The 23,543-nt window shown below is 39.9% G+C and overlaps 1 protein-coding gene and 1 long non-coding RNA gene across 4 annotated transcripts in view; one reads left to right on the plus strand and one right to left on the minus strand.

The window, feature by feature from the left end:
* NRP1 (neuropilin 1) overlaps positions 1–22,309 on the plus strand; it is a 114,671-nt gene extending 92,362 nt beyond the window's left edge. The window contains exons 12-18 of one of the 3 annotated variants that reach the window (XM_062568926.1): positions 662–766; positions 3,924–3,983; positions 10,863–11,000; positions 14,401–14,672; positions 15,150–15,243; positions 17,269–17,325; positions 18,573–22,309. In XM_062568926.1, the coding sequence (XP_062424910.1) occupies positions 662–766; positions 3,924–3,983; positions 10,863–11,000; positions 14,401–14,672; positions 15,150–15,243; positions 17,269–17,325; positions 18,573–18,862 (1,016 nt within the window). In that variant the 3' untranslated portion in view covers positions 18,863–22,309. Of the gene's footprint in view, positions 1–661; positions 767–3,923; positions 3,992–10,862; positions 11,001–14,400; positions 14,673–15,149; positions 15,244–17,268; positions 17,326–18,572 lie in introns of those variants that run through there. The other 2 variants (XM_062568927.1, XM_062568928.1) reach the window with 2 other exon arrangements.
* Positions 4,127–14,668, minus strand: LOC134136801 (uncharacterized). The gene is made up of 2 exons (XR_009957555.1): positions 14,328–14,668; positions 4,127–5,679 (listed from the first exon to the last, which is right to left on the minus strand). It is a non-coding gene; the product is annotated as an uncharacterized LOC134136801 (long non-coding RNA).
* Positions 22,310–23,543: the final 1,234 nt, after the last annotated feature.

The raw sequence follows: 23,543 nt of genomic DNA on the forward strand, positions 1-23,543 counted from the left end.
GCTGGTTATGTAGCAACAATCAGAAAGCCATCATCAATGAGAGGCAAGCAGGTGGCCAGGAGGAATGACTGACATCATTAATGTCTTATTTATTTATAACTTCAACAAAACAAAAGAAACCCCTTCCAGATCTCCTCAGTGAGCACAAAATGATTCTACATAACATTGCCTTCCTGCCACTGTTAGCAGGACTCTGCTCAGACGTTTCCTCTCTGACGCCTGCCTCTTCAGCAAGGAGGGTGTGCTGTAGAGTTACAGCCTTGAAAATGCAAGGCTGTTCTGGACGGGTTCGCTCACAGTTGCTTTGGCCTGCGATGAAATGATGCTTATCCTACCCGTCACAAGACTTACATTCTACCTTGCCAGGCTCTTGCGCTTCACTGGTAGGAACAACAAACACTTATCAACCAGCAAACAGGCTTTCCTGGAGTGTGCTCTCCAAATCCACTCAGCACGTGAGCTCAGACACAGCCAGCTGCGTTGATGCAGGGATGTAGAACAGAGACTTCTCATTAGATAGAAATACTAACTAACCTGCAGAATCGAGTTGGTCCTTTTCATCAGCCGTAACATAAGAAGAGAGCATATGGTGCTCATCAAAACACTACTGCCATGCTGACTCTCAAGCACATTTTAACTGAATGACTGGATTTTGTTTCAGCTCCTACGGCTATCCCCACCATTTCAGAAGGCAAACCTGTAGATGAGTGTGATGATGACCAGGCAAACTGTCACAGTGGAACAGGTGATGACTACCAACTGACAGGTGCAGAAACCATCCTCATTCCATTGCAGCTCCATTTTAGCTCATATCCATCATCGGTTACCAGCTAAACGTTTGCACTGATTTAATCACTCAGCGTAAATGGACATTGGTATGCAGTTCGTATTGCCAATGCTGTCACAACATAGGCATCTGCCTTTTACATATGACAATACTTTTGATTGTCTTCTTAGCTATGTAATTTTTGAAGCAAATAATAGTGACTAGCTGGAGGAGAGGGCTTTTTTTTTTTGAGTAGGAATTGTGTCTAATCAAATGTCCTAATCAAACTTTCTCTTACTAAGAAAAAAGCTAGGCAAACCTTTAGAGGTTTATTGTCTGAGATTGACAGACAACTTAAAATGACAGTATTGTTTAGGTTTAAGATACATATACTGCTCTTCCATGCCTAAAATCTAGCATAGGACTCACATCTCAGCCCCAAACTTTTCCCAGGCAGAAACTGAGCAGATTTGTTGCATCAAAGCATGCTCACACAAACACCAGCAGAAGTTTCCATGAGCTTCTCCATCAGCACAGCATTACAGCCAGAGGGGATGACCCTTTCCAGGCTGCCACCACAAGCAGAAAAGTAGGAAAGAGAGATGTGACTGAAAAGCAAAGGCTTAGAATAGGCTATGTGCATATATATATATGCATGCATATATGTATTTATACACACATATGTAAACTAGATCTGGAAGGAAGCTTGTTAGTTTTCGTATCTTTACACTTGTGCACAGAACCACTATCCTGAGAGCTGACATGACATCACTAACTTCCTGGAGGTCGCTTGCTCCACAAAGCTATGGGCCTGCTTGATGAGGTCTTCCCATAGCGGATCTATACATCTGAAGTAATTGATCTTATTCTTGGGCGTAGCGACACAAGCTATTTCATCTCCTCTCCCTGGTGTGCTTGTCTAATAAATGTTTATTGCTGCTTATATCCATGATATAAAATATCATTAAAATCTTGCAATAGCTGTCCAAGAGGACTTTGGGAAACCTTAGGTAAGAGGGAGGTTGGCTTTTTGAAAGCAGCCAAGCAGAACACCAGATGCAAACAAAAGTGCAGTTTCAGCATCCAACTCTTTCTGAGCCTTTTCAATGTCTCCTGTAAAGGAAAGTTGCAAATATACATTTTAAACAATTCTTAAGTGGAAAAGACACTGCACAGTCACTGTCACTGCTTTTCAAATCACTGTCAACTGATTTGAATCAGTGTCAAATTTGAAATATGGATTTTGTTCTTTCTGAAAACAGCTGCACAGGGAGCCTGATAAAATGGTGCATATTGTGTTAAGATAGCCCAGAAAGCTTTCAAAATTAGTAATCATTGTAAAGCATTTATTTTTCTGAAAGCAGCTCCAGATCCAGGTCAGAAAAAGCTGGCACTTCCTAAAGCCCTATATTAAGGGCTGGCTGTAAGGCCCAATGGAGTAGACATAGTTCACCCAGATACAGATTCTGTGAGGGGAAGGAGATAGAGTTATGCAAGCATATTCCCTGTTCACGCATCCCCAGTCCCTGTGCTTCCGGGAGCTCAGGACTGCATCCCACACATCCCTTAGGAAAAGCTTATTAAGCAGAAATTCCCTCTGGCAATTTTTGTAGACTGTGCTTAGGGAGCAGTCTAAAATCTCCAGGACAAGGGAGCAGACATCAGCCTTCCCAAGCACCAACCCTTTGGGGGAAGTGAACCCATTTCACCAGTAAAATTTAAAATTAGAGCATTGTCCTTCTACAGAAGTGCAAGTAGGTACGTAAGAATTGTTTATTACTGTTGCACCCAGAAACCCTGGCCACTGCATGCCCCATTGTTCTGGATACTGTAGAAATGCTGCTTTTTATATGTGATGTTACATATTATACAAATATACATAGATAGGTCATTTTATCGGTCATGTAATTATGAACATTCTTTTCTTCCTCCAAAATACATAGAAGGAAAGCATGTAAATCTCGTGGCCCATTAAGGATAGCAGAGCAATACGAGGTGATTTTAGCAGGGGCTTAAAGGATAGCAGAGGAATGCAGAGGTAATTTCAGCGGTGGCTTACCCTTCTTTATTCATTCTCCTGTGAGTGCAGAGTGCTGCATTCTCATGGGTGCAACTGTTAGAGTCACTTGCCTGATAGTATTTGCACATATGTGAGTATCACAGTGAAGCCTCCCTTGCAATTAACTGTAATTGTGCTGTAGGCCAGATTCCTTCCTGCTCTATTTGGACCCCATACAGAGCTACTCTATTTGTGTGGCTTATAACATTTCCCATCAGATCATTCTCACAAACATAAAGCTGATACAGCTTGGGCATTCATTCTCATTGGAAGTCATCATAGTCATCCTTTCTATAATGCTTTAAGCACTCGCTTGCTGGAGAAAGAAAAACCATTGACTGGTAATCAGCACCCTACTGCGCATTTATAATTGTGCTAATTTACTTTTTGTTTCCTTTATCAATATGAGGCTTACTTGAAAAAGTCAAGTATTTTAGAAATATCAATTAGTGAGCTTAGGAGAGGGCCATGACCCCACTTACCTCTTGTTCATCTGTTTCAAGAAGACAATTGGCAAGTTCTTAATTCCTCCTGCTCTTTGAGACAGAAGGGAAATCTGCGTTAGACTATAGCCTGAAGTCAGGCAATTCCCATGCACTTCTCTTGTGCACTGGTCTCACAGTGCAGCTGCATAACACACATGGAGGACACTGTAGAGGCAGAGGCTGGAAGAACTTAGCTCACCCTCTGCAGCTGTTTTTCATCTCTGATATGAGATGCAACATGTCCTGGGAAAATGCACAAGCTGGTGAGTGTTAGGAGGCGCTATGGAGACCAGTCACTGACTTCCCCTGCGATTTTGAGCAAAGCACTATCTATAAATCCAGAACAGCCATAGGGTCATTGTGAGGACAGATCAGCTGGTGTTTGCAAGGACTTCAAACATGTAAAGCTCTATATAATTGATGATTTTCCAATTTTATTTTTTGATAAAGGAAACCAGATCTTTAATATCTGTGTGCTTAAGCTCACATACTAAGTTACCTACATGCCTAACAAAGACGATAATATTTCAGGTTAATATATGGGATATTCCTAATGATTGCTGTGTCCTTTGTTCTGTCCTATGTATCATGATATGCATTATTTCTTTTCCAGGTGGTACTACGGTGCTGAATACAGAAAAGCCAACAGTAATAGACAATACATTACAACCAGGTAAATAAAAGATTTTTCTTATTAAAACCGTAATAAATTCCATACCCAAATTTCATGCCAGAGACAAAGTAATGAATTGCAGCACTTCCTGACTTCCTATTCCCTAAAAGTCTCTGAAGTAAAGAAGCATCTGGTCTCTCAGCTCTGTACAGTAAATATTTTATTCCTTTCATCCACATGTAGACACAGCAGAGAACAAGATTTCCTTCTGCATCAGCAAATGCCAAATGCTGACAAAATTAAACTAACTTAATCACACAGTACACTGTTTAAATGTGTCATGTCAGTGACACAAAGTGTGTTTGCAGAATCAAGGAAAACATAAACAGAGCCACACAGGCACTTTCACTATTTATATCCATGGTTTTACAAAACTAAGACAAGGAAAGTTTGCTGATTTTCTCCACCATGGAGCTGGCAGTTTTACAATATTGTTTTCTAGCAAGTACTCTCAAAATGGGGTTGTATAAACTGCTACCATGAACCTGAAAAGGGAAAAGCAAGTTGTCACTGGCAGCAGGTCCTCTTTACTTAATTGATACAATAACTAGCAAGTTTTCTGTTTCCACAGCTTTCATTGCATTTTTTTTAATATCTTGCATATTTTACTGGAGGTGGGGGGAGAGGATGGATTTGGGCAGAAAATTCCAACTCCGAAAGGTATGAGCACCAAATTAAAATGGTTTGCATTAAAAATTGTGGAGCAGTACAGAGGTCAGTTTTCAGTTACTCCCATTTCCTCCGTTAAAGTACAGTCAAGCACAGTCTGGCAAGTGATTTATTAACAGGGTGGGTAAGTGTTTATCATTGCTTCCTCAACCATATGCCACAATCCGCTTTTGCTTCAAGTAAAAGAATGGCACTAACACAAAAGTTTTCTGAAGGACACTGGTGGTGTCGACCTGATTAAGCAATAGACTTACCAAGAGATTGTTCCCATCGCCAGCCTCTGAGTTCTGATATTGCAGAGGTGAATGCTTTTACTCACCTCAGAATTTGTTTCCAGGGTCATAAATTTTGGTTAGTCAGCATATATTATTTCAAGCCATGCCCTGGTTTCTGATCAGGATGAGATTGTGGCATATCAGGGCAATTAGAGACACCGAGGCCAGCTGGCATACCTTTGTGGGACACTTCTCTCACAGTCAGCACTCTTGCCGGACTGTGATCCCACATTTTGGAAGGGGAGGGAAAGGAAGAAAGGGTATTGCAGCAGTTTTACAGTAAAACGATTTAATTTTTCTGTCTAATATCCTTTGATTTTTGCCAGTTTTGCTGAAATGAAGGATTCTGATAGATTTTTTTTTTTTTTAATATCTCCTTGCATTTAAACAAAGGCTAATTACAAATTCACAAGACCCCTCTTTGCAATGCAACCTCCCTCCCTCCTCCCCAGTGTCAGTCCTATTTGCAAGTCGTGTTTAATCCCTTTGACACGGGTGGGATTCTTCAGTAACAGATTGACTGTTGCTGCCAGAGATGCAGATATCCTCATTTTCTCTCCTTATTTCCCCCCCCTGCACTGCCTTCATTTACTCCGCAGTGAGCCACGTCTTCTGTCCGGGAGAGAGGCCTAGGAGCTTGCCTTCGGAGCGTGCCAGCGTTACTTCCCTGTATTGTGTTGTTAGGAACCATTTCCTTCCGGGAATAAGGCACAAGTTCACATCCCGAACTCCGGGCTCCCACATGGCAGCACCTTACAAGATCACAGATAGAGATCAGTCAGACGTTAATAAATAAGAATAAGGCTTCCAGAATCTCCAGTTTAAGACATGAAGCTTTCCAGCTGCTTTGTGATTCCTCACTGAAAGCCAGCCAGAAAACGCCCCAAAAAGGGGCAGCCAGAAATTCCCCTCCGCGTGGGGAAACCCTGGCTGGTCTGGGGCCGAGGGAGCGTTTCCTTCTGCCACGGGACGTGGCTAGGCAGGACGGAGCAGAGAGCAGGCATCCCTGCTGTGACAGCCCCAAACAGCACAGTTCAAACCCGCCGTGAGGTTACGGAGCTCCCCCTTGGCCCCAGCGGGGAGAGGACCGGGGGCTGCTCTTCTCTCTCGGCTGTCCTCAAGCTGAGCAAGACACTTTAGCCTGTGTCGGGGATTGCTGTCCTCCTGTCTGCATTCAAGACTGCAAACGCCCCTAATCTCGTTATCCCAGAGTAACACGCTTGTGTGTGTCAAAGCCTGAGCTTATCCTATTCCAACCAGCTTTGTACGCTGTGGAAACAGTTAAGTAAAATAGCTGCTCAGGAAAGCCTCCATGTATAAACAAGCTCTCCTGCAAAGAGAGTTTTACAGTTCATTTCAAGGGGACTGAACTGTAAGAAAATAAAAAGGAATCACAATTTCAAACTGCTAAAAATGTTTAAAGGTTTAGATCTTTTCGAGAGAGCATCTATTTTGCTCCGCTGTCTTAAAAGGGTGCCTATAGCAAACTTCTCTGTCAGGGTAAATACCTATCAGACTTCAGTCCTAAGACTCACCAACATCCAGGCTTTTTGAACACTTCTCTTTCAATATCAAGAACTATCTGATCTGCTTGACTCCTAGCTATTTACATGTAAAGCAAGCTGTTCGTCTACATTACGTGCTTTCAGGACTTAACCTCAGTTCTTTATAAAGTAGACTGCTCAAAGTATCCAGAGATACAAGTATCTTGTTTCTCACACATGCAATAGCTATTTCAGAAAAATATAACTAAGATATACTGAGGTTAAAATCTATGCTAAGAAATCATCTGAAGGTAGAATAGGTCTGATTCTCATTTATGGTGGGGCAAATTTACATCAGTAAAGGGATGTAAAGGGACATTAAAGCACTTAAAACATAATTTACTATCATTTAAAGTAATTCTATGTTGCCTGCATAAGTGGTATTAAAAAGTGAAATGCAAATAAGGATCAAACCCAATATATTACTTTGAAGTAGTCCAAATTATGTTTTTAATTTCCCATTTTAATGTTGATTTACCCTTTGGCAAGAGCATTCTATAGAGGTGTCTTAGCATCTTTAATGCCATCATGCTCTTTCTTGCCTCATGTTGGAGGAGTTACAAAAATACGTCAAAGTCTGTGGGCCACAAAAGATTAATGGACTTGAAAAAAACTCACTCAACTAGATTTTCAAATGGCTTTCTTGTTCATGTGCTGTAATGGTTCCAGCTGCGAGCAAGATGTGGTCAAGAAGTACATCTGTTGGTTATTCTTTGAGAGGATAAATCTGTTTTAATTCAGTATCACGTACTCTACATTTTCAGAAAGGCATATGGGATTTTATCACACCTCCCTCTCAGATTCTCATCTGAACTGCTGCTATTTAGTTACATAATAGCTGGTTTACTTCATCCTCTTGATTCGCATAAACTAGAAATCACTCACCTATTGACAGGAGAATTATCCTAGGAGAGGAATGGGCCAGCACTGCAGAGGAGCCCACCAAATGCTACTCATCCATCCTTCCTCTCTCCTTCCCTTCCTTCCTTCCATAAGATCTGCAAAGCTATAGTTCAAGGACAAAGGAGAGGACAGATTGTGTGCAGCTTACTGTTAGCTACTGTATCAGCCCCTTGGGATCTTTAATAGTAGTGTTGAAATATTCTGTCTTTTGCTGGGGCAGATCCATTGTCCATACAACTAATGAATCTATGCTGATGCTACAAGTGTCTATTATTAATTGGTTAGCATGTCTATTTTTCTTTTTATGGGTCCCTGGGAGAAGCATTGGCAGAGACATAAGAATAGACGATAAGAGATGGCATGTTTAAAGAGCCCATAAAATGAGAGCGCTCTGAAATGTCTTGCCTTTGACTTTCACTCCTGTTGCTGTGGTTGTGCAAAGCATGCACTGAGGACACGGTAGGGACCTTGCAAGAAATAGCTAACTGAGTTAGCCTGGTTACAGGCTAAATCCTACTCATTTTCAGAAGATTCTGATTAACTTCTGCATGGCAAAGAAGTTCATTTTATGCTGTATCATGCTGTCTGTTAGACCAAAGCTTTGAAACACAGGAATGGCTAAAGCATATCAGACTTGTGCTGTTTGCTAGTTTCCTGGACTATATATTTGAAATGAAAGTGCAAGAAATTCTTTATTAGATATTGCCATGAAATTTAACCCTCCTTTGAAACTCTAATTCTAATCCTGGTGTTTAGAGCTTGCTTCAAACCATGAAACAAGAAGCTCTTGTCACTCCCTGCACTTTAGAATTAACAATTAAATTCTGGATATTTTCCTTATCCACCTCCATGGCCAGTCTTTTAATTGCCTTAAGCCTTAGCAGTGTTCTAAGGAAGCATGTATCACTCACATCATATGAGAAAGCTTTTCATTTTATCAGTATTGAACTTCACTGGATATCACTCAGGCTATGAAATGGAGAAAACAGAATATTCTAATCTTCCTTCTCTGGATTCTTCACTCATTTACATACTTTTCCTGTGTCCTCCGCTATTTATTTTCATTCAGAGTTGAACAATCCCAGTCCTTTCATTCTCTTTGTGCTATGTGCTCATTTATGCTGTGTGATATCTTCAGACTGATGTGATCTATTCTGTTCTCCTTTCTTGTGGTTTGAATACCATGCAGGCTATCACAAACTTTGCAAGATATAATCCTTTGGGATTAATAAGATTAATTTTGTCTTAGGTTTTCTAAGACTTTTAAAAAGTTCTATTTCATGGCTCTGATGTCAAAGCCATGCAATATAACTCTCCCTGGGCCTCCTTGACAATGAGAGGATATTTTTCATGAACTTAAAACCCTTTAATTCATTTCAATATGATTCTTTTTCTTTAAAAACTTCCCTTGATTTTCAGATGTCCCCTTTAGGGCAAGATCTCTTTCATGGGGCCCCATTGTCTAGGGGAAAAAAAATCCATATGTTAAAAAAAAGAAACATAATGGATTGCCTTTCTGCACCCATGTGTGCAGAGGCTGACTTCTGCTTCTTCAACATGTTGAGCCTGAAGGTCCAAAGTGAGATTACTCACCCCAAATACACAATCTTCCACTTTCCCAGAAAGGACTAGAGTCCTACAGGAAACATGTTTTTGACATATTAAATTCCTGCAACAGATCATATCTGTTTTACTCATTTGCTCTGTTAGGATGTCACATTCGTGACAGTGCCAGATAGACTCTTATGGAGAAGAAGCAGTGATGGCTTCTGCTCAGAGGAGCCACAGAGGGCAGAGGGAGAGGGAAAGGCAGTGGCTGTGAGAAGCAGGATGGGGGCAGATGAAAGGGAGAAGCAAAGAACGGGGCCTCAGTGCAGAGCCATCCTGCAGCACAGCTGAGGTACTGAGAAACCGAGGAGAGTGGCGGGGAGCAGCCATGCAGTCAGACCTTGCTGCTGACAGAAGGACATTTTTGAGGGGCCCAAGAGGAGATGGCAAAGCTGCTGCAATGCAGAAATCCAGTGGTTTGATGAAAACTATGTCTGGGAGCAAGGACCCGCCATGTAAGGACACAGTGGGCAAGATGAGATTGATAGGAACTCTTCCAATAAAGCCTTCTGTCTTAACCTACTCACTTGAGGTTTTCTCTGTTTTCATAAAATAATTATCCAGTTTGCTTTCTATTAAATTCTGGGGGTTGAGTTCCAAAGCCTTCTGATTTTACCTGGGGAACTCACTATGTGGAGGCACTCTTTGCCTTTTCAGGTTGGAGGAGATCAGCCTCACATCTCTGGCCAGCCTCAGGTCCCAACCCATTTCCCTTTTTCCTCTGTATTTTCCCACAGCAAACAAAAGACATTCTAGGGGTTGTATCATCTTTCACAGATTTTTTTCTTTTAATAATGGAGAAGAAAGCAAAAGAACACGATTCCCCCCCCCCCCCCCCAAGCTGATACTGATGGGAGCACAAAGTCCTTTGTTCTTAGTTCATACTTGCACAAAGTATCTCATTAAAGTAAACCTAAGTTTTTCCTTAATAAGGAGAGTGAGTCATGCCTGAGAAACGACTTCAGGATTTGGTCACATTGCTGTGGGAAGGGTATTGCTCTACTGGGAGTTACCATTGCTCAAAGTAAGGTAAAAGTTCATGCCAATGGGGCAGGAACCAAAAACCCAAAAGGTTTCAAACTGGTTCTGAAAGTGAGAAATGCAAGGAATTTATATGCTATCTTTGTAAAATCTTTCCATTCAAATTCCAAGTTCTGTTGAAAAAAATAAGCTACTTTGTATTAAACCTTTGGGCAGAATTGAAGAGACGCTGAAAACAAGGTATGATCTCATCCTGACCATAATACCAGACTTCCCTTGTTTTACGTGGAGCTCGTTTTGAAGCTTATTTTGAGTTCATTTGGCAATCAGCCACATTTGTCCCTTTTCCCTCTCAGTTTGTCCATTTCAATGCTGCCATCTTGTGGGCCTGCTTAACTGTCTGCAAGATGCTGAAATAAGTTATTGCAGAAGCCATGAAATATATATTTTGCCAGAAATCCTTTTGTGCCAAGGACATTCCATTAGTGTTTTTGACTTTCTTCTTATTTTTATCCAAATGGCATTGTGAGTTGCTACACAACATTGCACACTAATAGCAAAAATAGATATTAATAATCAGCAAATATTTCTGACAAGTAAGCCAGCACTTTTTTTCGAACCATAGATATTACAACACAGTTATCAGACAATGCGTGCACATCTGAAGATTTAATCTAACCACATAAAATCACAAAATATGGTTCATAAGGAGATAAAACGAGCATGTCATTTATTAGAAACAGTCGTTCTCCATTTGTTTCCTAGCAAGGCTGGTCTTGTTATGGCTTGTCAGAGTTTCACGTAGAAATGGCTCTCATGTATTCGGTGCTGAAGTGCAATATCTGAATTACACAGTTAGTAATCACTTTTTCTTATTCCACTTTCCTCCTTTCCTGCAGAGTTGCCAGTCTACAATTTCAACTGTGGATTTGGCTGGGGTTCCCACAAGACTTTGTGCCACTGGGAACATGACAACCAGGTGGATTTAAAATGGGCCATCCTGACCAGCAAAACTGGGCCTATTCAGGATCACACAGGTAATCATGAGTTCATGATTTAGCCATTTTACATGGGAAGAGTTGGTTTAAAACCAAAGTGCTTTCCAAAAGCAGAGAAATTGCCTGTTGGGTGAAGTAATTAATAGGTAAAATATATATATATAGTCAGAAAGGTGATTCTGTAGGCAACTTTGTCTCCTGATAGTAATTGTCCCTTCTGCTGGGGCATAAAGGTCATTTCTTGTCAGGAACTGAAGATACTCCCTACTCCTAGTTATCCATTGGATAAATCCTTTTTGGTGGAAAAACATCTGAATGACCAAATGTTCTGCAAAAGTAATTTAACAAGTGATACAGTCATGAAAAAATTTCATAATGTTCCTGTTTATAGTTACAGGAGTCGTCCATCATAGAAAGATATTATAAATGTAACTTCCTGATGAACTTGTATCATACCCCAGTCCTCTCCAACAAGAGTTAGAGATTCCAGCCATTCCTTTGCTCACACACAATTTTTCCAGAAATATCACTGCAGGAAATTGATTGGTTGGTTTTGTAGTATCTAATTCATGCTTCTGCATAATAAGGCAATAAATATGCTGCTGGCTAGTGGAGACGGAGAGTGCTGTGTGACCCACACATCCTCTGGTTCTCTTGCATACGTGCAGCTTAATCAAATGTATTAGAGATGAATCCCCCTTCTCACTTCTGCAACCCCTTTGCCTAATGAGAATGACAAGGAAATTAGACAAAATTGGACTTTTTAAATTCTGAGACACTTTCAATTGAATCTTAAGACAAGTACAGTAGTTTTAGAAAAAAAAACTTATAATACTTTGACTATAAATGGCATTGTACAAATAAATGGCATCAAATTAACTAAATGCAGTTAGCTGAAGTGAAGGCTGTAATGGTGGAAAAATTGATGTAAAGTAAAGTGAAATCGCTCAGTAGGATCTGACATTGAAAGGAGGTTAAAAGCTATGTTAGCCAGAGACTGACAAAATCTAAAAGGCATGCATAAGTAAGGCTCTAATTAAGACAATGAAGACAGAGTTCCTGACCCAGCACTGCAATAATATTCTGGAAATGAGAGCTATCTGCACTTTGGCACCAAGGATTATACAGAGGCTGAACCTGTCTTTAGTCAAGAGATGAAGAAAAGATATTCTTTAAATGAGATTTTTGCTGTTTCTGCTGGGTCCTGCTATTGTAGAAGACTCATTCACTCTGTTAGCTGTAATTTCAGTAAGTCTTCAAGGCAGCCATTTTTCTCCCTGCCACACTAACTTCCAATATTTTCCAAAATTTCCTTTCAACACTAAAGTGAGCTTTACCTGCTGGGTTTGCCATTCACCTGCAAACAAACAGATACAGGATGCGTGTGAAAGCAGATCACGAGCACTGCTATGATGATCCAGCCCTTCAGTACGACCGTTACCCAGCAAAGCCTGCTTATGTCCTTGGAGAAGAGCAATAAGCAATTCCCAAGTTTATTCTGCTCCAGCTGCACTTGTAGAAAGCTGAAGAAACTCCAAAGAAATGATTTTCAACAGCAATTGTTTTAAGATAGCAGGATACGCTGTATGCCATTTCAAATTACACATTATGATTAAATCTGGCTACAGTTAGGTTTTCCAACTGAGACAGCCATCCTAATGCTGTGATTGCATTTCTCTTTTCTTCCCTTTGGATTTCCCTAGCACCATTCTTTAATGAGATTTGCGCATGTTTAATCTGCTCTCTGAATAGAAGCAAAGTTGGAAAAAACATATAGGTACAAACACTCCTCCTTAAGCAGTCAGACAAGATATTACTGCAGTAAGATGGAAAAAAATCACTACAATTTTTTGGCAATTTATCTTTAATTCCTACTATAAAATATTTCCAAAGGCCAGATACTTCCACATCTATATTGGCCACTGTACCACTGACTGCCAATAAATGATCCTAATAAACAGAAATGTCCTCGTCTCCCATTAGAAGAATTATTTATCTTTCTCTTTTGCTAGTCTCCTTCCTGCCAGCAACTGGGTTTGACTCAGTTCTCTTCATTACTGGTTCATCTTTTATACTACCTTGTCCTTCTTATACTGACCAGGGTGGCAGTATTCATCTGCCAAATGAGCTCTTCACCAGTGCAGGACTATACTGTTATGCCAGCAAGTCTCATTTTTATATTATTTGAAATGAAATTCAAGAATATCACATATAAGCAAAGACCAGTGCTGACAGAACATCACCTTTCCAAGATGTCCTTTTTGCCTATTCTTACTTTTCGTTTGTTTAAGGATTGGTATAAGCAGATACCTATACTTACTTCCACACATGAGAAATAGTATTCCTCATTATTTATTTTCTTCTTCCTACTTTCAGAATAATGTTACGCTAATGTCAGTAAATGCTGTCTACATCGCTTTGTGTGAACACATCACATATAGACTACTTTTGCCAATACCAGGATGAACCTTGTATTTTTCCATCAAAATTCTCTGCTAAGAAGCTGCTCAAAAGCTGACTATGAAAAGAATGCCTGGCTGGTGTTATCAGAAATGCTTCATGTAGTCAGTATCTTACTAGCATTATTTTGTTACCAAACTAATTATGTTCTCACATTTTTCTCTTCAAATATCATTAAGCAAGTAATCTTCAAAGTTAAGGATATTAGTGGTTCAGATCTCAAGCTGCATAAATCCATTATGTTCTTCAGAAGATACCAGGCAGAATCTTAATCTTTTGAGCAATGGTTCAAAAATATACAGAGCCCAAGGTGCTGTTCCCAAAATCAAGGGAATAACTCTGGAGGTGATTTTCCCCAAGCGTGATCGATGACAGCGCTACGACTCTATTCAGTAGCACTGTTTGGATTTCAGTCCCTGATCTCTGACCATGGCTGTTCAAAGTTATTTTATTCTTCAGTGTTCCTCCCATTCCAATTTTGCCTTCTCAAACACAGATTACTTTAAACAGAGATTAAAAATAGCTCTTTGTGCAATTAGTGTGGAGTAGGCCCGGGGGGGGTTTCTGTCTAGCCTGCTGAACTGGGAACGGCTCCTTTAGCAGACACCCGCAGAGGAACAGAGCAGATACTGTTGTAACAAACATGCTTTTGCCCCCTTTCCTGAGCAAATGAAACGACTTCTGTGTGCCACATAGTGAACACAGCGTTACACAGTGTTACAGCTGACTATGGGCGCAAAGCATCCTGGCGAACAGCAAAGCAGACTGCTGGAAGAAGTACTCCCCCCCCCGCCCCCTTAGAGCACGCTCGCTGTCTCAGCGCTCCCAGACCGACCCCCTCCGACTCTCCCTGTTGTGAGATCCTGACGGATCAGTATGGAAGGGAGGCAAAACGACTGCACATACCTGGGGCTTCTTAGGTTAACAAGGAAAATGCGAGCTGGTCACTATTCCTAACCCAGTCCTTCTGTCACAGTAGGAGATGGCAATTTCATTTACTCTCAAGCTGACGAGAGCCAGAAAGGCAAAGTCGCCCGGCTGCTGAGCCCTGTGATTTACTCGCAGAACTCTGCCCACTGCATGACTTTCTGGTATCACATGTCCGGCGCCCACGTCGGCACCCTGAAGATCAAACTGCGATACCAAAAGCCCGACGAGTATGACCAGGTGCTGTGGACCCTGAGCGGGCACCAGGCGAACTGCTGGAAGGAAGGACGCGTTCTTCTTCATAAGTCCGTGAAACATTATCAGGTGAGCTTCTTCACGGCACTGACAGCGCCAATGCCGTTAGGACCTTGCTGGTCAGGTTTCATATGTCATGGCAGAAAATGTCACTGAGGGATTTATATAGACACTATAGAGATGAGGTGCTGCTGCTGTGACAGTAATAACAGTGGCATATTTCATGGTATTTCAGATGACAGTGATACAAGCAATTTATAATAGAAGGCCAAATAAATACTTTAGAAATCATTTCTCATCTGTCACAAAACTGCATCCTTGCCACAGCTTTGCTGCTGATGTGAGTCTTCAATAAAGAAACAAAATCGTATAAACTGATATTTGCACATAGAAGTTCATGAAGGCATACAGTGCCGCAAGCAAAGTACATAAAGATGTGGCATCATGACAACTGAACATGCGTGCTTAACAATTAGTTAAGATTTACTGAATGCTGCAGTTGAGTTTTAACATGAAAGCAATGTGTAAATTATCTTATTTCACCAGGTGGTTATTGAGGGAGAAATTGGAAAAGGAAATGGAGGAATTGCTGTGGATGATATTAACATTGACAGTCATGTAGCACAAGAGGATTGCCGAAGTAAGTATGAAGAGCAAGAACGTATAGAAATCTCATCTGAAACACAATTTATTTTGTTTTGATAGCTGTTATTTCTGTGACAAAAGGATAAATATTTGTTGACTATATTGGAAGTTTTGCACTGAAAACACCATGATCTGGCCTATGGCTTTATTCATTACTCAAGCAAAATTCCCAGTTTTATCTGTTACTCCCAATGAAGTCAAGAAATCATTAACTACCGAATCACTTCTATGGTAGTTCCACTCTACATTTCTGACCATCACTGACATTAGATAATTCTTATTTTGTTAATGTTAGGGTAGACTAGAAAAGCTGATTTTTCTTATCATCCGGAGCACACAACCGCTGTGTTTGAAATCATTTTTAAAATGCCAGCTCCTAGCTAGGAATAACAGTGTCAGAAGAAAAACAGACATAAAATTGTAGAAGACAATTAAAAGACTTAAGAGATTGTCTGTGCAATGTGGTGTTGCTCACGGTAACTTGTGGTGCCCGTGCTCCACACTGATGGAAACCCTGGGACTGCTGTAGCATGGCACAGCACCTGAAAATAAGCACCACTGGGAGACAGGCTGGCCTCAGTATCACAGCAGTGCAGTTTTTGGATGGGAATAGACATCCTGCTGATGTGGATTAGTGCACATTCACATCCTCAAATCTCTCCCTTTCTGTTACATTACTACTCTCTCTGATTTCCTCTGCTTTTCCTAATGTTCTTCCTAGTTTTAACCAATGCTCAAAATTCCAGTTTCATTTCTTCATCACTTGTAGACCACTTACTCCCAAGCCTGCTTGAATTCTATCCTAGGTTTTTCAAAGCACTATGTCAAACACTTTATGGACAACTTGATATGGTGTAATGACCCCTGCGCTGTCCTCTGCTATTTTATAATTCTGAAGTTGTTATGACTCTCTGTTGTAGTTACCAGCTCGTAGACACATGGGACACTGAGTAATGTTAGAACATGGCCTGTTCCACATCTCAGTCAGACTACTCCTAAGCCTACTTCAATCCTTTTATTTCTGGCCAGTCTTGAGTTATTTCAGTCACTAATGATCACATGTGCACTGCATACCGCATGTAATTTGGCAGCAGCAACCCCAGATAAATGCAAGCAGCTAAACCCTGTCCTCCACGACGGAAATGAAGTAATGACTGCTATAGAGGAGAGGGAATAGAACTGAGAATCTTCAGCATCATACATATAAATTTATGCCACTTGTGTTGGCAGTACAGCTGTGAAAAATAGTGGAGGGTGTTCGTCACACTTTGTATCTAATCACCATTTGAGGGTAACATGACAGACTTCAAGCTCATGATAATTTCTCCGTGGCATAAGAAAACTGTACGGTCTCTGTTTATCATGCAGCCCATCTCCCAGTGTGCGCTGTATGGCATCAGAGTGACAGCTCCCAGGAAAGTGAGGCAGGACACACTGCACAGGTCCTCCTGCAGCATCCTCGGTGCAAAGCAGGGTGTTGGGACCACAGCAATGCTATTTTCCGGATTCCCCTGCAATATTGCCACTGAAATGGCATAGGAAAATCTTTCTTTCCTACCTCCACACGCTTCAGTTATTCAAACTGAAGACAAAGATTTGGGCCTGTAGGAGCTAAAGCCAAAAGCTCAGTCTGCAGCCCCAACACAAGTGGTCTCACAGCAGTCAGTGAAGCTATTCTTGTGATTAACTATGCCTTCACTGATGAAGTGTTATGGAATTGGGCTCCAAAATTGTAAATACAATAAATGAGATGCTAATTTATCACACTGATTTCTCGTTCTCAGACATGGAAAACCCCTGCTGATAACTCTAAAACTGTGCCAAGACTGGGCGGAGAGGAGTTTTTAAATCTTTCTTTTTTCCCCATTAATTTTCAGAGACCATCATAATGAACATTTCTGTCAAGCTAACATAATGATGCTCTGACACAGAAAAATCTGCTATACCATTATTGCCGGCATGATAGTCAATCAGTGTTTGTAACCCTAATAATCAATGTCAATTCTCTTTGCTTCATTAGAATCAACTGATGTGGAGAACGAAATAGATGAAGAAGACCCAGAAAGTAATCAAACAGGTAAAAATTGTGTTATTGTTAAGAGGGAATGAATTAAAAAGTGCATTTTCATGTGAATGTGTGTATTCTATTTATTTATTTATAGATTAATTCTCTAATGGTATATGATATTGGAGTTTTTTGATTTATCTAGATCAGATAATAAGAAGGCTTACATTTATTCTAAGGAAGACATCTTTTTATTCTATAAAGTATAATCTTAGGGATTGTTATTCTGTATACCTACTTCAAACCCTTCAATCTTATATACACATATTTGTTACATTGTAACACATGTGCGCATGTTATAGCTCCTTAATATTTTGTTATCAAGAAGGCATGTCCAAAATTGAAGAAAAAAAAATCATTATATCTTATAATTTATATCTCATGCAGTGTCTACCTAATAAGACGCAAACTCTTCAGACAAATCATTTCTCAAACCTTGCTGAAAATGTCTTTTTATCACCAGTCTGTGAAAGTGTTATCGTTTTCAATGATGATAGCTGTAAATGGATCATTAAATGGATCATAATCATCATATTGTCCCAATAATAAAATATGCTCACAGTTTTCAGGCAAAGAGCTTAAATTTTTTTCTGTTAAATTCAATTGGATTGTTATCATTGATTTCAGTGATAGCAGGATTAATTCAAGTTTTGGGTTTTACTGTAACAATTGGTAGGGTGTGCAAGCTTATCATATCTTTTTAATAAAGGCAGAAAGAATTGAGGGAAAACATTATACTATCCAGCAAACATTTTACTTGAGGTGCAGAATGCTCTTTTGTGTCCATTCTTTCAGTGTTTCCATTTCAAGGTACAGTCCTGAAGCCAGTGAAGTGGAGATGGAACAGAAATGCCTGCAGACTCCAAACTGATGTCTAAAACTATAAACATTCACATTGAACTATACAAGATTTAATTAAGATTTTGGAACTAAATACTGCAAATTGACAAAACATGATCAAAAGGTCTAGTCATTCATTACCAGTCTCCCACTTAATAAAAGGCAGATTCAGACCCCCTACAAACATACCGCAGATTCAAGAATTGGAGAACAATGTGAAAAAATCAACAACTATTTGAGTGGTATTATAATTTTTTGCTATTCATGACTGCCTCTAATAAACTAGGTTTTCAAATTATGCAGCTATTTGTGTCAAAATCTTCGTATCTTTTCTCCCAGTTTCCAACTCGTCAAACATAGCATGGGCTCTAACCAGAACCAGTTCTGAAAATTTTGCAATTCTTTTTGTTCCATTTCAGGGTTTACACCTCCATATCGTACAGCTGAGGACTATGATGATAACATTTCCAGGAAACCAGGCAATGTCCTGAAGACCCTAGATCCAATCCTCATTACTATCATAGCCATGAGTGCACTCGGAGTGCTTTTAGGAGCCATCTGTGGAGTCGTCCTGTACTGTGCCTGTTGGCACAACGGGATGTCAGAGAGGAACTTGTCTGCACTGGAGAATTACAATTTTGAACTGGTCGATGGTGTAAAATTGAAAAAAGATAAACTAAACACACAGAATTCTTATTCGGAAGCATGAAGGTATAAAGCGACTGGAGAAGTTTCAGAGAATCGGAATGGAAGGACATAGCTCGGTCGTGCTGGGGAACTGTTGATCTTCTTTTACTGTACAGGCTGGAAAGTGCATTGATGACACTGAGCCAAGCTATTCTCAGGAGCTTCAATGAGTGTGTAACAGATAAACATGGACAACAATCTGTGTTAACAATCTGAATCATGTACAGTCTGCTTTTTCTGTTGGTTTTATTTGAAATAATCAAATGCTGGTGTTGAGACCAAGTATGATTGACTTATAGTTCATTATGTCTTTCTTTCTCTCCCTCTCTTTTGTTTTCCTTTAATGGATAATTTTGATTTTACTGTGCAAAATCCGAGATGCTGTCACAAACTGTATTCAGTGGGGTCCTTTGGATGGACATGCTGTCTGTAGCTCAGTGCCCAGAAAATGTTGGAGTAACAGCAATTTAGTGGACTCCTGCACCTGTATTTGTGTATAAATTGCTTGTGTTGTGCATAGGCAAAGAAGGGTTAGGATGTTTTTGAAAAGTACTGCTGCATCAGTACCGATATAGTGTGTCAGCTCTGTTTACGAAGCAATACAGTCAAATTTTATTGATGTTTTTCAGTGTTGTACTAAATTTTGTGCTTGTGAACTCCATAAAAGAGTATGTGCCATCATCAGACACAACTGGCAACTGAGTGTACTGCCTAAAATCTAAACAAAAAAAGTCCTTGGCACTGGCTAGTGTATGTCCTCTCAAGTGCCTTTTTGTTTGTACTGCTTCTCATTGTGTTAACATTAACTACAGCTCTACTCTCTAGTTAAGGCCCTTGACTTTAATCATATTCTGATGGCTCACTGACTAAAAAAAAGGTATATTTTAGTTTGAGAAAGTAGCCTCAGCGAAGCAAGGGCTAATAAGATTTGACAACTTGGCTCGATTGTTCTGCTTTCTGCATTTCAATTTCATGTCTCTTGACCCTTTTGTATAAAGCTGCAATATCCCCTTTTATTGTTCTTTCATATAGAATGTATTTTCAAATGTAAAATCTCTCTCCCTCGCTCTTTCTCTCTCTCTCTCTCTTGCTCTTTCTGAGTAGATTGCATAAGCATTTGCCATTGCCAAGGAAAGAAAACTGCAGCTTTAACTTACTGGTAATGGCAAAGGATTTTATTAGAGTTTGTGTTAAAAAATAAGGGAAAATTTTAACTTTACCCTCCAAAGTCGAACTTTGGGTTTCTTCTTAACACCATAAAGTGACAGTATCCTTTTTCCTGAAGTCATGAAATATATCTTTTATCCTGAACAATTTGCCTGCTAGCTACACTAGGGAAAATGATTCCCTTACTGAAAAGATTGCCTTTACAATAAGAAACTTTCCTCCTCCTGCCCCTACCTGAAATAAGAGCTCTGTTCTCTCAGTAAAGCCAGTAGTTTCATGCTAATCAGTGCTAACCGGGCTTATGCATGGGTACTGAGGGTGGAATAAAACCCCACCGTGTAGGTAGGGTATGTCCTTACAGCTCCGTTACATCCGATTGGCATTTCTCCCCGGGTGCTGTCTGTTTGACTGAAAGTGCACACAGCTTCCTGGTGCCCCTGCTCTGCAGGCAGTGTTAGATTCAGTGAATCAAATAATTTAAAGTCACAAAAATGTATTTGACAATTTTGTGGCGATTTTTTAATATTTTGGGGCAAATATTATTGGATAAAAAATAGTAACAACCTATACAGCTGGTGCCACAGGGTGAGAAGACAGGAGTCCATAGGAGGAGGCGAGGGGAGCACCCCAGGTTTTCTGCCGTGACCCACAGGCTGAATATCTGTATTTTTGGAGGCTGTGACTTTAACTGAGCCCAGGATACCAGCCAGCAGGAAAATCAGTGCAAACACTGAGGAAAGTGATGCCCTGCAAAGCGCTGCACTCGTATTTTTCCTCACTAAAGTGGAATGAGGGAAGTAATCTGATTTTTTTTCAGTTAGTCTTTTCCAAAATTGCTTTCACAGTATAGCTATAAAGTATCTTGCCCCAGATTAGGACTAAGGAAGGGCTAACTCAGTCTTGAGTTGCCAGAGCAGCAGAATCCACCACTGCTTATCAATTCAGTGTTTTGCAGTGTATTATTTAATGAGTACAAACTATAAAAGAGAAAATCTTGCAGAAAACCCCTCAGTTACTTAGAAATTCAGGAAAGGGGAGGGAAAACAGAGGTAAAAATATGAGTTTGGAAGGTGAAAATATTTTACAGGAATACAGAGCAGAAAACAAGTGCTAATTGCTAAGTCGAAAGACTCCTAAAGGCAGAGACTATGGTGAATATTCAAACACCTGCTTCAGGTCATCAGCCCTTAGATGCCTGAACTGGAAGCGTGGCCTCCACAGGCTCCTTAGGTAGACCTTGGGCCCCCCAGGAGGGGATTCGAGCACCTGAGGCCCAAAAGTTAGGCCATGAAACTTCCCTTCTAGAGTAAAAAACTGCCCTCATTAGGACAAGTGACAAACTCAGTTTGGATGTATGTAATCTGACCATATTGGTATCGCAGCAGCTAGTTAATTAACCCAAAGAAAAAAAAAAAGATTTTTCAAAACTATTTTCAGTACACCATCACCATGTGATTCAGTTGGTTTAGGGTCTGTTCTCCTTAGCTCAAAACACGTCTAGTCCATCAACCTGACAGAGAGTTTCATGCATATATTGCCTTGAAGAGAAAATCTCCTTTGGGGATGCCTGGGCCAAAACCTTTTGAAGTATTCTCATGGATTTCAATAAATTCCAGATCAGCTCTTGGTCTTAGTCTTCATCTATTTAAACAATAAAGGGTTTTTTTCTGTTTTAAATACTGAGAATAGTGAACATAAAATGAAATATATCTCCTTTGTGGTCTTCAGCCCTTACTATGATAATGAAGATCTAGCACTGAAGATTTGATTTCTCTGAAGGTAATAGAGTGAAAGTTACCCTTCAATAAAGGAAAAATGATACTGCAACTTTACATTGAAAAAGTATCTTGCACTGATAAATATATTTAAAAAAAAAATTATATGTTTATAAAGTTATTAATTTGTAAAGGCAGTGTTACAAAAATGTTCAGTTTATATTGTTTTAGATTGTTTCATAATTTTTAAAGTGTAAAATAACATATTTTTTTCTTTATTGAAAAGCTATAAAAATCTTCTGTAGTAAAATGATTTCATTTTACTGGTATATTATTGCTTCATGTTTTGTACCATCATAAAACTTTGTGCAAATTTTTTTTACAGAAATTTTTATTTTCTATGACAATATGACACTTGTAAATTGTTGTTTCAAAATGAACAGCGAAGCCTTAACTTTAAATGACATTTGTATTCTCAGACACTGAGTAGCATAAAAAAACACATAGAACTGAACTGTAACTGAAATTTCCAAACTATGACTACTACATTCCAAAGAAACAGTTGAATTAAACATTTTCATAAAATATCCCATACCTGATGTATTTTATTATACTAAAAATCGATTTTTTAAAAAATGGATCTTTTTATTCAGCATCTTGCAGCAAGAACAATATTTTAATCACGGTCCCATTTGCAGGAAGGTAATTAGTTAAAATATAAGTTGTGGTATGTTTTGCCAGATTTAGAGTGGGATTTATTTTACCTTCCTAAAGTTAAGCTTCTAGTCTCATTGGACTGCCTAGACTATCCTTGTGGACAAACGTTACAATGTTCGTAATTGAATTACAATTACAATATAAAACCTTGATAGGACAGGTCACTCTGGCTGTCTCAGAAACCTGGTTCAGGTGGAAGCTTCACCCCACCCCTGCATGCCTAGCTCTCTCCCTGAGGGCAGGCAGCCCCTCTCCAAGTCTATCTTTTAGATACTTAGGTAGGAGAGATCCCACTCAATTCTGTGCCAAAAGACTTAATTTAAAGGCTTAAAAAAGATTTAAGAGGATGTCTGCTGCCATCATTGTCTACACATGGTGACTGACTTCACTGCAGTGGGAAGCCCAAGAGCAGACCCTACATGGGTCACACATGCATCTTGCAGAACGCTCTTGTGAGGTGTGGCTTCCACCAGTGAGCAACGTTCATTTTTGACAAGTTGCCCACTAAATCCTGCAGCTCTGCTGCAGCTGTATGGTTGGTAAAGGTGAACTCCTTGCAAATTTCCACCGGAGTCACTTTCCACTTACCCAACCTGCCCGTCTTCCAGAGCAGGGCCGAAAAGTCACTGACAGGAGAAAACACTGCAAGGTCCAGCCACTGAGCCTATCTGGTGTGCAGTCTGGGGCTGAACTTCCCTGTGGAATATCTAATCGTGGGTAAGGAGGCCTGGAAGAAATTTTTTTCAGATCAGAAGCTTTAGAATGCAAGTTTCCTATTTTATGAAATACTTACCTATATGTTTCTTTTTAATACTGATCAGTGTGTCCTGCTGGTTGGACATATATTTTACTTCAGCTATTTTACTGCTCCAGGAAAAAATATTGTAACAGTTATCAATTTGCTGCTGACTGTGAGGCTTGAAAAGGAAGTATCAAATCTGCCCTCCTTGAGGGAACAACATTCTGGGTACGTCTTTAAATTATGAGATACAACCACAGGGAGGCTTCTGAATATAACTTTGTTTTGTGATAAACCACCATGGAGATTACTCTCAAAAGCTCATTGAGAAAGCTGTTGTCCATATAATCACTGCAACTAAATTC

This window comes from Rhea pennata, chromosome 2 (assembly GCF_028389875.1).
Source record: "Rhea pennata isolate bPtePen1 chromosome 2, bPtePen1.pri, whole genome shotgun sequence".
In the NCBI taxonomy this organism is placed as follows: domain Eukaryota; kingdom Metazoa; phylum Chordata; class Aves; order Rheiformes; family Rheidae; genus Rhea; species Rhea pennata.